At 40.4% G+C, this 14,002-nt stretch overlaps 1 protein-coding gene across 5 annotated transcripts in view; it reads right to left on the reverse strand.

Annotated features, from left to right (window-relative positions):
• LOC117654807 (sodium channel protein type 5 subunit alpha-like) overlaps positions 1–14,002 on the reverse strand; it is a 391,184-nt gene that overhangs the window by 203,903 nt on the left and 173,279 nt on the right. For all 5 annotated transcript variants that reach the window (XM_087893105.1, XM_087893104.1, XM_087893103.1 and 2 more), the window contains 2 exons: positions 5,829–5,970; positions 4,168–4,365 (listed from right to left, as the gene is read on the reverse strand). In XM_087893105.1, the coding sequence (XP_087749231.1) occupies positions 4,168–4,365; positions 5,829–5,970 (340 nt within the window). The remainder of the gene's footprint in view (positions 1–4,167; positions 4,366–5,828; positions 5,971–14,002) is intronic.

Genomic DNA, 14,002 nt, shown 5'->3' on the forward strand with positions numbered 1-14,002 from the left:
CTAGGGTAGACCAGAAATTAAGATTTGATTACAGGTAGTCCTCGATTTACGACTGTTCACTTAGTGACCGTTCAAAGTTACAACAGCATTGAAAAAAGTGATTTATGATCGTTTCTCACATTTACGATCATAGCAGCATCCTCATGGTCATGTGATCAAAATTCGGGCTTTTGACAACTGACTCATATTTATGACGGTTGCAGTGTCCTGGGGTCATGTGATCCCTTTTTGAGACCTTCTGACCAGCAAATTCAATGGGGAAGCCAGATTCACTTAACAACGGTTTTACTAATTTAACAACTCCAGTAATTCACTTAACAACTGTGCCAAGAAAGGTCATAAAATGGGGCAAAACTCACTTAACAAATGTCTCACTTAGCAACAGAAATGTGGGCTCAATTGTGGTCGTAAATTGGCTCAATTGTGGTCGTAAATTGAGGACTATCTGTACTCAGTGATCTATACTGTGTAAGGCAAGTCTAATCTGTTCCTCTACTCATTACAAAGTACTCTCTTCAATTCATATGTTAGTTACAATGAGTAATGACACTGGAGCCCACAATAAAATGTTGCAACATGAAATGTGGCTCTTTGGGATTCACCTATTCAGCCCAGTTCTATTCTATCGTCCTTTTCCTCCCAATAATTACTTCGCATGCTAAACCATTACAACTCTCCTAATGGTCAGCACGTGCTTTAATTTCAATATGTTTGTAGAATATCAGGCCTATTAGAGTTTGTGATGCTTCAGATTTTGATGTACTTTGCAGCACATGGCAGTGTGAACTCAGCTTCTAAAAGCAGCTGCCTCCTCCTCAGCCTTAACTGAAACCCAGAAGAGAGACAGTTGGTTTTAACAGCCGCAGGCAAATGCTTTCTGCATATTTATTTATTTATTTATTTATTTATTTATTTATTTATTTATTTATTTATTTATTTACTTACTTACTTACTTACTTACTTACTTACTTACTTACTTATTTAATAAATAAATAAATAAAAATAAAATAAATAAATAAATAAATAAATAAATAAATAAATAAATAAATAAATAAATAAATAAATAAATAAATAAATAAAAATAGCATATTAACCCCAACAATCTGGATCCTCATTTTACCCATCTCGGAAGGATGGAAGGCTGAGTCAACCTTGAGCCGGTGAGATTTGATCCGCTGATCTGCTGAACTAGCAGTCAGCTGAAGTAGCTGCAGTACTGCACCCTAACCACTGCGCCACCTCGGTTCGTTAATAATAGAGAATAATAGAGTTGGAAGGGACCTTGGAGGTCTTGTAGTCCAACCCCCTGCTCAAGCAGGAAACCCTATTGTATTTCAGATAAATGACTGTCCAGTTTCTTTTTGAAAGCCTCCAGTGATGGAGCACCCTCAACTTCTGAAGGCAAAAGCTTTTTCCACTGGTCGATTGTTCTGTCAGGAAATTTCTCCTTGGTTCTAGGTTGCTTCTCTCCTTGGTTAGTTTCCATCCATTGTTTCTAATTTTGTCTTTTGGTGTTTTGGAAAATAATTCGACCCCCTTGTCTTTGTAGGAGCCCCTCAAATACTGGAACACTACTATCATGTCTCCCCTAGTCCATAATCTTATTTATTTTAGAGGGGATTTGAGATTTTTGCCATTTGAGTGGTTTAAACTGGCCACACAGTTGGTGATTTTATCTAGATTCAGTCTCCTACTCTATCCCGTATAACTATATCCATTATTCTATATAATGGTTATAAACCGGACAGAACAAATTATGATGTGCAATGTGTAAAACAGGTTATTGTTTATTTTATACATTCAGGCATGCAGCCTCAATTGACACAGATTTACCAGATTCTAATATTGCCTTCTGTCCGTTGCAATTTTATGTCTGTCTGTCTATCTTTCTACCTAGCTACCTGAGGGACCTGGATGGTCCAAAAATGTGAAAAAGAAACAGTGTACCTTTCTCACAAAATACCCATTGATATTAAAGGGTGGGGTTGATCCAAAACTATCCAATTTGCTTCCTGGGCTTAAGACAGAACTACAACTCACAGTCCCCCACTTTCTAGCACATTCTCTTTAACCACCACATCAGACTGTCTCTCAAATACACTTTGGCTCACGCTAGTCAGCATTATGTATTCCCTCTCGTCATACATATCCTTGGCTTTTGTTATATGAATTGTTTTATTAGCATAAGGGAAAGCTTGATACTGTTTGAACAACTGACCCTTTCTATTAATTCACTTGTTGACTAATGAGGTCCTAATGGCTGTTTGAAGTTGGGAGATCAATACAGTAAATCTGAAAAAAAAAACCAATTAATTAACTGGAACGGATGGCAAGGACTGCCACTATTGAACGAAAAGCTATTAATTCCCTCTAGTGCTAATATGCAACAGAATAACATCGAAGATGATAAGGTAAAGAATACCAACAGACTGTTTCTAACAAGTGCTTCGTAAATGGTGCAATAACGGGAATCCTGAGAGTAACAGAACACCTGTGACTTTTGGTCCCAGCTGGGATGAAATAAACCCACAGAATGGATGGTCCTTGCAGTCACGTGATGAAATGCATGATTTGGAGTACCCTGATTGACACAGCAACCGCTCCTCTGGCAAAGTCAATGTTGGCAAGGGCAATGAATTGAAGATCCTGCATGCAACATGCCCAGTTTTTTTACGTACAACCAAACCAAGTAGTTTTACGGATGTGATCCCCTTTTGTGACCTTTTGACAAGCAAAGTCAATTAGGAAAGAATCAGGAAAGCCAGATTCACTTTTTTTTTTAATTTTTTTTTTAAAATTTGATTTATATGCCGCCCTTCTCCGAAGACTCAGGGCGGCTTACAATGTGCTCAGCAATAGCCTTCATCCTTTTGTATATTTATACAAAGTCAGCTTATTGCCCCCACAAACTGGGTCCTCATTTCACCTACCTTAGAAAGGATGGAAGGCTGAGTCAACCTTGAGCCTTGGCGAGATTCGAACCCTGCAGTAATTGCAGGCAGCTGGTCTTAATAACCAGGGTGCCTTAAACCCCTGTACTACCAAGGCTCTTCTTAACAACTTACTAACAACTTAACAACTTAACAACTTACTAACTTTAAGTGCAGAGACTCATTTAAGAACTGTAGCAAGAAAGATGGTAAAATGGAACAAAATTCACTTAATAACTGTCTTGCTTAGGAACAGCAATTTTGGACTCAATTGTGGTCGTAAGTTGAGGGCTACTAATATTGGCCCTCAAGCAGGGGTGAAATGCTCCCAGTTCGGACTGGATCGCCCGATCCGGTAGCGATGGAAGCGGATGGTTCGGAGAACCGGTAGCAAAAATCCCTGCCCCCCCCCATGCCCAGCTGAGCCGCACAATCATCAGAGGCTTTTTTTTTTTTACTTTTAAAAGCATTTTTTCTACAACCTCTTCGGCTGAAAAAATGCTTTTAAAAGTAAAAAAAAAAAAGCCTCTGATGATCGCTCGGCTCAGCTGGGATCATCAAAGGCTTTTAAAAGAAATGTCTCTGACGATCCAAACTGAGTTGCCTGATTGTCAGAGGCATTTAAAAGAAAAAAAGTCTCTGCCGATTAGGCAACTCAGCTGGGATCATCCGAGCCTTTTGAAAGCATTTTTTTACAACCTCTTCGCCGAAGAGGTTGTAGAAAAAATGGTTTTAAAAGTTAAAAAAAAAAAAAAAGGCCACGCCCACCCAGTCACATTACCCCCCCCCAAGCCACGCCCACAGAACCGGTAATAACAAATTTTAGATTTCACCACTGCCCTCAAGGGTCTGGGCACCCCAGGCTGGTTTTTGACTGTGTAGGTTCCCTACCACTGTTTTGAGAAGTTGGAGCTCCCTATTACATCTTTAATTGAGTAGCTTGCTACTACAGCTTTATTACGAAGTTACCCTGAAATAGGTAACTATGTAGTAATGGCCCCATGTTTAACTAATAAGATGCTTATTCTGATCATGCAACCCAACATTTTAGCATAGAGGTGAGGAACAATGGCCCCTTTATGATTTATGGACTTCAATTCCCAGAATTCCTGACCCAGCATGGCTCGCTCAGGAATTCTGGGAGTTGAAGCCCACCATTCATAAAAGGGCCATCGGTCCCCACTTCTGCTTTACCTAAAGCAAAGAAAAGCTGCTCCAAATTGGAAAGTTTACAAACCTCTTGCTCTTTCTTCAGTGCCTCCATGGCGTCTCGAAATTTCTTTTCCTTGGCCTCCATTTCTGCAATGGTTGCTTGATTCTGCTCCTCATAAGCCATGGCTACCACAGCCAAAATCAAATTGATTAGGTAAAAGGAACCCAAAAATATGACTAGCATGAAAAAAAGCATGTAGATCTTTCCAGCAGATCTCAGAGTCTATATAAATGAGAGAGAGAGAGAAAAGAAGAAAAAATGGGAGGGAGAAGAGATATTCAAGAGTTATTAGAACCATGCATGCTTCATCATAAACATTTGGGAATCCTCATAACATTAGTGGATCTCACTGCATTTTCCAGAGATGGCCAACAACAGAAAAGATGTCTTCATGGATGGATATACAATAGTGGCCAAAATTGTGGAAACCTTTTGGGAAAAGTGTATTTTCTAAAACTAGCTAATAATACCACTTTTTGGGGGGAGTAGTACCATAAAATTATATATCAATGGAAAGATAATTTAATTAAGAATGCAATGCAATAACTTTTATAAATTATCACCATGTCAGTTAATACTGAGTTGGGTATATTTAGCATGAATTACAGCCTTACAGCGTCTTCCCATGGAGTGAAGCAAGTCTTTTAGTTCTGCAGCTGTTCTAATGTGAAACCAAGATTGAAGGATGGCTTCTATTAACTGAGTTTTATTGCTGGGTTGCTTCTGACTAACAAGTTTCTTTAGTTGGCTCCCTAGATTTTTAATTGGCTTAAGGTCTGTGCTATTCCCAGGCCATTCCAGCAGTGGAATATGATTATCTTGAAATTCCAAAAAAAAGTGGTGTTATTAGCCATCAAACCTCAAAAATACACTTTTCTCAAAATGTTTCCACAATTTTGGCCACTATATAATATATATATATATCTCAATATATATTTGATAAGATCTTGAGCTGAGAGAGGGGGATTGGCTCAAACTCCTTCAAGACAGTTTTCATCTCTAATGCAGGACTAGAAATCTCAATCTTCTGGTAATTGGCCCAAAATCATCCAATTGGCATTCATGCCTGGGGCAGAATTAGAACTCACTGTCTCCTGGTGATTGGCCCAAAGATAACCGTCTGACTTTCATACCTAAAGCAGCAGTAAAAATCACAGTCTTGTGGCGATTGACCCAAAATCACCCAATCAGCATTCATGCCTGGGGCAGCATTAGAACTCACAATCTTCTGATGACTGGCCCAAAGTCACCCAATCAGCTTTCGTGCCTGGGACAGGATTAGAAGTCATTATCTCATGATGATTGGTCCAAAGCCAACCAGTTTTCAGGCCTAAAATGGAACTAGAACTCACCGTTTCCTGGGTTTTAGCGTATTATCTTGATCCCTAGACCAAACTGGTTCTTTATAGCCAACAACTCCCATAGACTCTGGACAATTTACAGCACAGAAACATGTCTGCCCATTTTGCAACCACACAGAAACTGTTTCCCATTGCCTTTGTCTAGAATATGTATTCAACTTTTGTGTTTAGTTTTGAGATTCCTGGTCATCTCTCATCCAAGCATTCACTGAGCTTATTATCTTCCAAGCTGAGATGAGATCAACCAAGTGTTGCCCATCTGCTGAGACCCTGCAGGAAAGCCAAGCTATAACGAGTAAACATGACAATAAATAAGGAGTCTACCTGTTGGTAGAGGCGCTCCCAGCAGTCTTGAGTCATGAGGCGGAACAAGGAGAGAAAAGCCCAGCCGAAAGTATCAAAGCTTGTGAAGCCATGGTCAGGATTGTCTCCAGCCTTTAAACACCTGTAGCCTTTTGGACATGTGCTGCAGAAGATAAAATAGATCTGGTCAGCCACACTAACCACCAGCTTATCAATTGAAAGCCCCTGAAGGCAGGACAAGAAGCAACGGATGGAAACTAATCAAGGAGAGAACCAATCTAGAACTGAAAAGAAATTTCCTGACAGTGAGAACAATTAACCAGTGGGATGAGTTGCCTCCTAAAGTTGTAGGTGCTCCATCAGTAGAGGTTTATAAGAAGAGATTGGACAGCCATTTGTCTGAAATGGTGTACGGCAGTGATGGCTAACCTTTTTGCCGTCATGTGCCAAAAGCGGGGGGAGCATGGGGTTGGTTGCGCGCGAGTGTTTCCACACCCATAATTCAATGCCCCCCGTGCCGTGACTCCCCACGCATGCGAGTGATCCCTCCATACTCCCCTCGCTTTTGGCACGCGACGGCAAAAAGGTTACTGGTGGGCCCAGTAGGCCTGTTTTTTGCCCTCCCCAGGCTCCAGAGGCTTTCTTGGAGCCTGGGGAGGGCAAAAACAGCCTTCCCCACCCACCTGGAGGCCCTCCGGAGGCTGGAAACAGCCCATTTCCCAACTTCCGGTGAGCCCAAAAGGCCCGAAAATCAGCTGGCCGATGCACGCATACACGCTGGAGCTGAACTAGGGCAATGCTCACGTGTCCAGAGATATGACTCCGCGTGCCACCTGTGGCACACGTGCCATACGTTCGCCTTCACGGGTGCTTGAGCAGGGGTTGGACTAGAAGACCTCCAAGGTTTCTTCCAATTCTGTTATTGAATATTCATCTCCCCAACAAAAAACAAACAAAAAAACAGAGAAGCTGTTTTTTTAAAAAATCAGCTAATATATTCAATATCTAGTCCATAATATGCTACGCTTGATCTTGTCCAAAATCTATACATAGGTCAGGAAGCAACAATGCATAGCTTCCTGTATTCCAGAACATGGCAATGCAGAGAAAGACAATCTGTCCTGTACAGGTCCTTGATTTACAACCATTCGTTTCATGACCACTCTAAACAGCACTGAAAAAGTGATTTATCACACTCAAGACTGTTGCCCCGTGATGATGTGAACAAAATTCAGACATTTGGCCACTGGCTTGTGGCTGCGAAGTCCCAGGAGTCATGAGACCTTCTGACAAGCAAAGTCAATGGGGAAGCCAGGTTTACTTAACAACCTTGTTACTACCGTATTTTCCAGCGTATAAGACGACTGGGCGTATAAGACGACCCCCGAATTTTCCTGTTAAAATATAGGGTTTGGGCTATACTCGCCGTATAAGACTACCCCTCTTCCAACGCACACCAAATAAAAATTAAAAAACATCAACTGGCTCACCCACAATGTAAAAGCAGCTGTGCTAGATCCAAAATGGCCCCTGCAACAAGCAGGAATCTCACACAGCCACAAAAAGCCCAAAAAAACAACTTTTACACTTTACACACACAAAATTCCACATACACCTTTGTGAGATTTTGTGTGTTTGTGTAGTTAGAGTGAAACACTACAGAAACACACTAAATCTCAGAAAGCTGCACAAATATTATTTTATTTTTATTTATTTTTATTTTTATATAAAAGCAGCTAAATTTAAAACTTCCTAAACTTTAAATGGCTAGGTCTAAAAATGAACAACTAAAAAAAACCCCAATTAGCTATTTTTTTTTAAAGATCCCAAAGGGGAAAAAAACTTACCCAATAGAACAGGGGTCTCCAACCTTGGCAACTTTAAGACTTGTAGACTTCAACTCCCAGAATTCCTCAGCCAGCTTTGCTTTGCTGGCTGAGGAATTCTGGGAGTTGAAGTCCACAACTCCCTGCCTGTTTGATTGCAGACAGGGAGTTGCTTGCTGATGGAATGGATTGCAGGCAAGCGAAGCAAGGCAAGCATTGCGACTAGCAGCTAAGGTAAGCAAGCTGGAGGGGGAAAACTTTTTTTCTTTTACATGGCTCTGCGATCCCAGCTGTGTTGCCTGATTAGCAGGCAACTCAACTGGGATCGTCAGAGCTTGGATCGCCAGAGCCATTTAAGGCTCGTCAGAGCCTTTCGGGCTGGTCTGCCTGGTTACAGGAGAACGACACCCGGCATATAAGACGACCCCTGACTTTTGAGAAGATTTTCATGTGTTAAAAAGTCGTCTTGTACACTGGAAAATACGGTAACTTAAAAACTGCGCTGATTCACTTAACAACTGTGACAAGAAAAGTTATAAAATGGAGCAAAAAAAAAAAACTTAAGAACTGTCTCAGTCAGCAATAGAAATTTTGGGGACCCAGGAAAACTGCAATGTAAATGCAACTGAAAACCTGATAATGTGCCAACTTCAATTCCTTTGGGAACTTTGAAAATTGAAGTCGACACATTGCCAAGTTGCCAAGTTCGAGAAACACCACTCTAGTCTAGACAAACCAAACCGCCTGTTAATTAAATATAATTAAATAGCCTGAATTTTGAAGTACAAAGAAAAGGAAGAAAAATATTCTAAGACTGAATCATAGTCACATTACAAGGCCCTCAACTATATTGGCTCATAAATGAAATAATGGATAATGTATCATGATTGTTAAATAAACGGTTACTCATGAGCAGATATTAAAGCTATTCAGTACAGCTATTCATTTATTCATTCATTCTATTTAAATGAGTGCCCATCTCATAATAAAATTACTGTGGGTGGCCTATAATAAAGTTAAAAACAACATGTACAAATTCATATTTATATTATTAAAAACTTTAAAATTATAAAAGGCACATAACAAAAATTAAAAAGACGCTGGGCAAAGAGCAGAGTTAATTACAGATAGTCTTCGACTTTATAACAGCTCATTAAGTCACCATTCAAAGTTACAATGGCACTGGAGAAAAAAGGGATTTATGACCCTTTTTTTCATGCTTACAATCGTTGTAGCATCCCTACAGTCACATGAACTAAATTCAGACATTTGGCAATAGGCTCATGACATTTGCAGTGTCCTGGAGTCACGTGATCCCCTTCTGCAACCTTCTGACAAGCAAAGGCAATGGGGAAGCCAGATTCATCTAAAAAGGACAACTGTGGCCCTTTTACAACCTGTGGACTTCAACTCCCAGAATTCCTGAGACAGCTGTCTCAGGAATTCTGGGAGTTGAAGTCCACAGGTTGTAAAAGGGCCACAGTTGCCCACCCCTGATCTAAACAGCAGTGAAAAAGTGATTTATCACAGTTTTTCACACTCAAGACTGTTGCCCCCTGATGATGTGAACAAAATTCAGACATTCGATTTGCAGCGTCCTGGAATCACACGATCCCCTTTTGCAACCGTCTGACAAGCAAAGTCAATGGGGAAGCCAGATGCATCTAACAGCCATGTTACTATCTTAACAACTGCAGTGATTCACTTAACAACCGTCACAAGAGAGATTGTAAAATGGAGCAAAACCCATTTAACAAATGTCTCAGTTAGTAACAGAAATTTTGAACTTAATCATGGTCCTAAATCAAGGACTACCTGCATGCTGGAGCCATTTCAGTATTTTGCGGGCCTGCAAACAGGGTCTTAGGCCTAATGACACCACCAAGTCTTGAGAGACGTCCAGAAAGTCGTTTTAAGTGGAAAGGATGATCGTAAAGCAGGGGCCACCACTTAAGACCCTCCAGAATCTGGAGCCCAAATGAAGCTCCTTAGCTGACAGGACCTGCAACCTACCCTCTTCGTTGAATCTATTCAGGACTGACCTCATTAAATGGAAACGGAAGAAATTCTACTGAAGCAAAATGGTTAACTGGAGACCTAGTTGTTAAGTGAAATTGCAAAATACATATATTGTGACAGCCGTCTTCCTACATACATTCTGCTCTACAAGCAAGTGAGATAAACGTAGATGATAGGCTAAGAAAGGAAAGGACGGTGAACGACCAGCAAAAAAATGTGGCAGATATCGTAAGCATCTGGGTTGGTTTTAATCTCAAAGAAGAGGAACCAGCAAACTGATTTCATGGCCATTAAGCTAGAGTCCTAACACATAGAATGAACATTTTTCTGCTCAATTTTGGGTTTAGGTTGTGTTTGTAAGATGAGTTGTGGGCTCACAGCATTTTGGAGGCTCCTTCCTATACCCATTTCCTCCTCTCTTTGCCCCTTCCAGGATCTGCATCTTTGAACTGCTATTTTATTTTCCTACAAATATTTTATTTTATTTTATTTTCCTGATGTAGCATCACTCAGAGCCATGATGGGAAATTCAAATGGTGCTTTGGCTTCCATCCACCTAGTCCAAGACAGTACTGAAGAAGTCATTCAGAATGTTAGGAGCCTGATTACAGTTAATCCTGGACTTACAAACACAATTGAGCCCAGAATTTCTATTGCTAAATGAGACATTGGTTAGACTGAGTTTTGCCTCAGTTAGTTTATGACCTTTCTTGCCACACTTGTTAAGTGAATCACTGCAGATGTTAACATGGTTGTTAGGTAAACCTGGCTTCCCCATTGACTTTGATTGTCAGAAGGTCACAAAAGGTGATCATGTCACACACAGTGACATTGCAACCGTCATAAATATGAGTCAGTTGCCAAGCGCCTGAATTTTGGTCACATGATCAGAGGGAGGCTGCAAAGGTCATAAAGTGTATAAAACAGTCATAAATCACTTTTTGCAGTGCCGCTGTAACTTTGCATGGTGACTTAATGAACTGTTGTTAAGTTGAGCACTAAATGTACTCTTCCAGAAATTTGCCCCAAGAATCAAATGTGGTTTCATTCAGCAACTGTAAAGCCATGCAATTCATTGATCTTGAGATCATGACTTTTTTTAAAAAAAAAAATTGATTTATATGCCGCCCTTCTCTGGAGACTCAGGGCGGCTTACAATGCGTTAAGCAATAGCCTTCATCCTTTTGTATATTTTATACAAAGTCAGCTTATTGCCCCCACAAACTGGGTCCTCAATTTACCTACCTTAGAAAGGACGGAAGGCTGAGTCAACCTTGAGCCTGGTGAGATTCGAACTTACAGTAATTGCAGACAGCTGGTGTTAATCACAATGCTATCAGTCTGCTGAGCCATCAGGCCCTTGACTTCAGCCTAACTGGAGCTTTCAATCAGAGTCCTGTCTATAAAGATGCCACTTCCGTGTGAAAAGCTTGACATAGGAAATCAGAACAATATCAAGAAGCACTAAGATAGGCATTGCTATTCAACATAGCCTTAATCCTTGCTCTAGTGTTAATTGTGTTGGTTGTGTTCAGGCAAAAACTAGGAGTTTCCTATATAAGGTAGTGCTCATGACCACAGTTGAGAACCAAATTTCTGGGTCTAAGAAAGACAGTTGTGAAGTGAGTTTACTCCACTTTCTGACATTTCTTGCCACGGTTGTTAAATGAATCACTAGCTGTTAAGCTAATAACCGAGTCATTAAGGGAATCTGGCTTGTCTTTCCTTATCATAAAGTCACATGATCCACGGGATATTGCAACCATTATAAATATGACTCAATTGCCACGCATCTGAATTTTGATCACGTGACCATGGGGATGCTGCCTCGGTCGTAAGTGTGAAAAATGATGATAAGTCACTTTTGCCAATGCCATTGTCACTTCAAATGGTCACTAAACAAATGGTTGTAAGTCGAGGACTACTTGTATTCAGTATGTTCAGTGGATGCTGCTTGTAGTTTAGAGGCCAGTAAGCAACCGTCAAAATTGATAGTTGTTCATAGATCGATTCTGCACAATCTTTCTTTTAAAGCTATCCCCACTTTTGAGATCAACAAGTTCTTCAGAGTTTTCAAATTGTTAAAGCAAGCGAAAAATAAAATTAATCTCAACCTACATTTTCTCTACCATTCATGCCCAGGTCCCAACAGATAATGGTCCAGAAGGAAAAACTGTGTGACGACATCAATCCTATTCTTCCATTCTAAACACATTTTGCTTTTGTCACCAATCAAAAGAACAATTACCAAATGTTTGTTCCTAGTTTTGTTCAAACTCCTAACTAACATTGCCAAAATCTGTCTTCCTGCCAACTTCTGAATTTAATCACTACAATCTTAGAAAAAAGAATGATTGGAACTGGGAAAATAAAACGTCGTCTTTTATATCTCCCCATTTGTGGTAAACATTTCAGCAATTAAATAAGAAATAATTTATATGCAAAACTTTTTTTTTTTTGTTAGAAAAAAGTATGGCCACTTTTGCATCGTGTCTAACAGGTGTCCTAAAGTTTGTTTGTTTGTTTTTTATCAAAAATACATTTAGGGATTTTCTAAAGAAAAGCTCTGGCAACAACAGCAGAAATAGTTCTCCTTTAAAATTGCACTGAAATTCACAGAGAAGTTTCTAAGGCTTCATTCTCTTTCTAAATTACTTGTATTTATAGACAAGGTAAAACAATGAACTTGGAAACCAAAGGAAGAAAAATGCATCTCCCTATAGAGCATAAAAATTACTTTTGGCTAAATCTATAAATGAAAATTAAAGTTCAAGAGAGAATAAAGGTAATTAAGGTTTCTATAGGAACAAACTATCATTAGGATGCAATTGTCAAAGGTGTTTTGGTACATCTGCCATTTGTTGGGGTGCCTCAATTTCTCTTCTTTCTGTTTGCCAGAACAGCATTGGACCAAACTACGAGGAGAAAATTTAAAGTCAACAACATATGAAGGTTCCAGATTCTATGTCCCTCCATTTTTTTTCCTAGAATGTTTTTGTAAAAAAAGAATGTCAGCCTCTATGGCAGTACTGGTAGTTCTTGACTTATGACCACAGTTATATTCAAAATTTCTGTGCCTATGCAAGGCAGTTGCTAAATGAGTTGCACCCCATTTTATGACCCTTTTTTTGCCACAGTTGTTAAGCAAATCATTGCAGTTGTTAAGTGAATCAGGAGATAATTAAGCAAATCAGATTTCTCCCATTGACTTTGCTTGTCGGAAGCTAGATGGGAAGATTACCAATAGTGATCACATGATTCTGGGACAGTGCAGCTATTACAGCTAAGTCAATTAACCTCGACTTACAACGGTTCATTTAGTGACCGTTCAAAGTTTCGTGGCATTGAAAAAAGTGACTTATGACTGTTTACACACTTATGACCTTTGCTGTACCATCCTCATGTAATCAAAATTCAGACATTTAGCAACTGATTCGTATTTATGACGGTTGCAGTGTCCCGGGTCATGTGATCATCTTTTGCAATTTTCTAACAAGCAAAGTCAGATTCACAAAAATTGTGTTACTAACTTAACACAGGACCCAGTTTGTGGGGGCAATAAGTTGACTTTGTATACATATACAGAAGTATGAAGGCTATTGCTTAACGCATTGTAAGCCGCCCTGAGTCTCCAGAGAAGGGCGGCATATAAATCAAAGAAAAAAGAAAAAAACAACTGCAGTGATTCACTTAACAACTGTGGCAAGAAAAATGATAAAATGGGGCAAAATTCACGTAATAACTCTTGCTTCATAACAGAAATGTTGAGCTCATTTGTAGATGTAAGTCAAGGACTATCTATACCAGGGGTCCCCAACCTTTCGGACTTCAGGGACCACTAAATTCATAATTTTAAATTCCATGGACCACTAATATGACCTGCCTAATGACCAGCTGGGTGGGCGTGGCTAGGTGGTCATGTGACTGGGTGGGTGTGGTCAAATCAATGTCAGTGACATTGAGGGGTGCCTCACCAGCCTCTACTCACCCCTCCCCTGCCAGCCACTCCTCGCCTCCCCGCCCGGGCTCCTTAGGGTCTCAACAGGAAGCAGGTGTTGGAGCTGAGCAGTCACCATGAGAAAGAGTTGGCAAAACAGCTGGCTCAGTTCAAAGGAGGCTCAGCAGAAGCACCTCACTGAGGACTGCGAGCATAGGCTTTCCAAGCAGAGGAAGACCTGCAGGAGTGCAAGGCCAGGTACCGGAGCCTGGAGGCTCAGTGGGCTGAGACGGTCAGCCAGTTCCAGGCCATGATGCAGTCCCACTGGAACAAGGCTCTCCAGCTCTTCACCACCAGCAGTACTTCACTCCAGCCTCCACACCAGGAGGCTGAAGCAGACCCCAAGTCAAAAT

Source organism: Pantherophis guttatus, chromosome 4 (assembly GCF_059756535.1).
Source record: "Pantherophis guttatus breed Tessera chromosome 4, ASM5975653v1, whole genome shotgun sequence".
NCBI lineage: Eukaryota > Metazoa > Chordata > Lepidosauria > Squamata > Colubridae > Pantherophis > Pantherophis guttatus.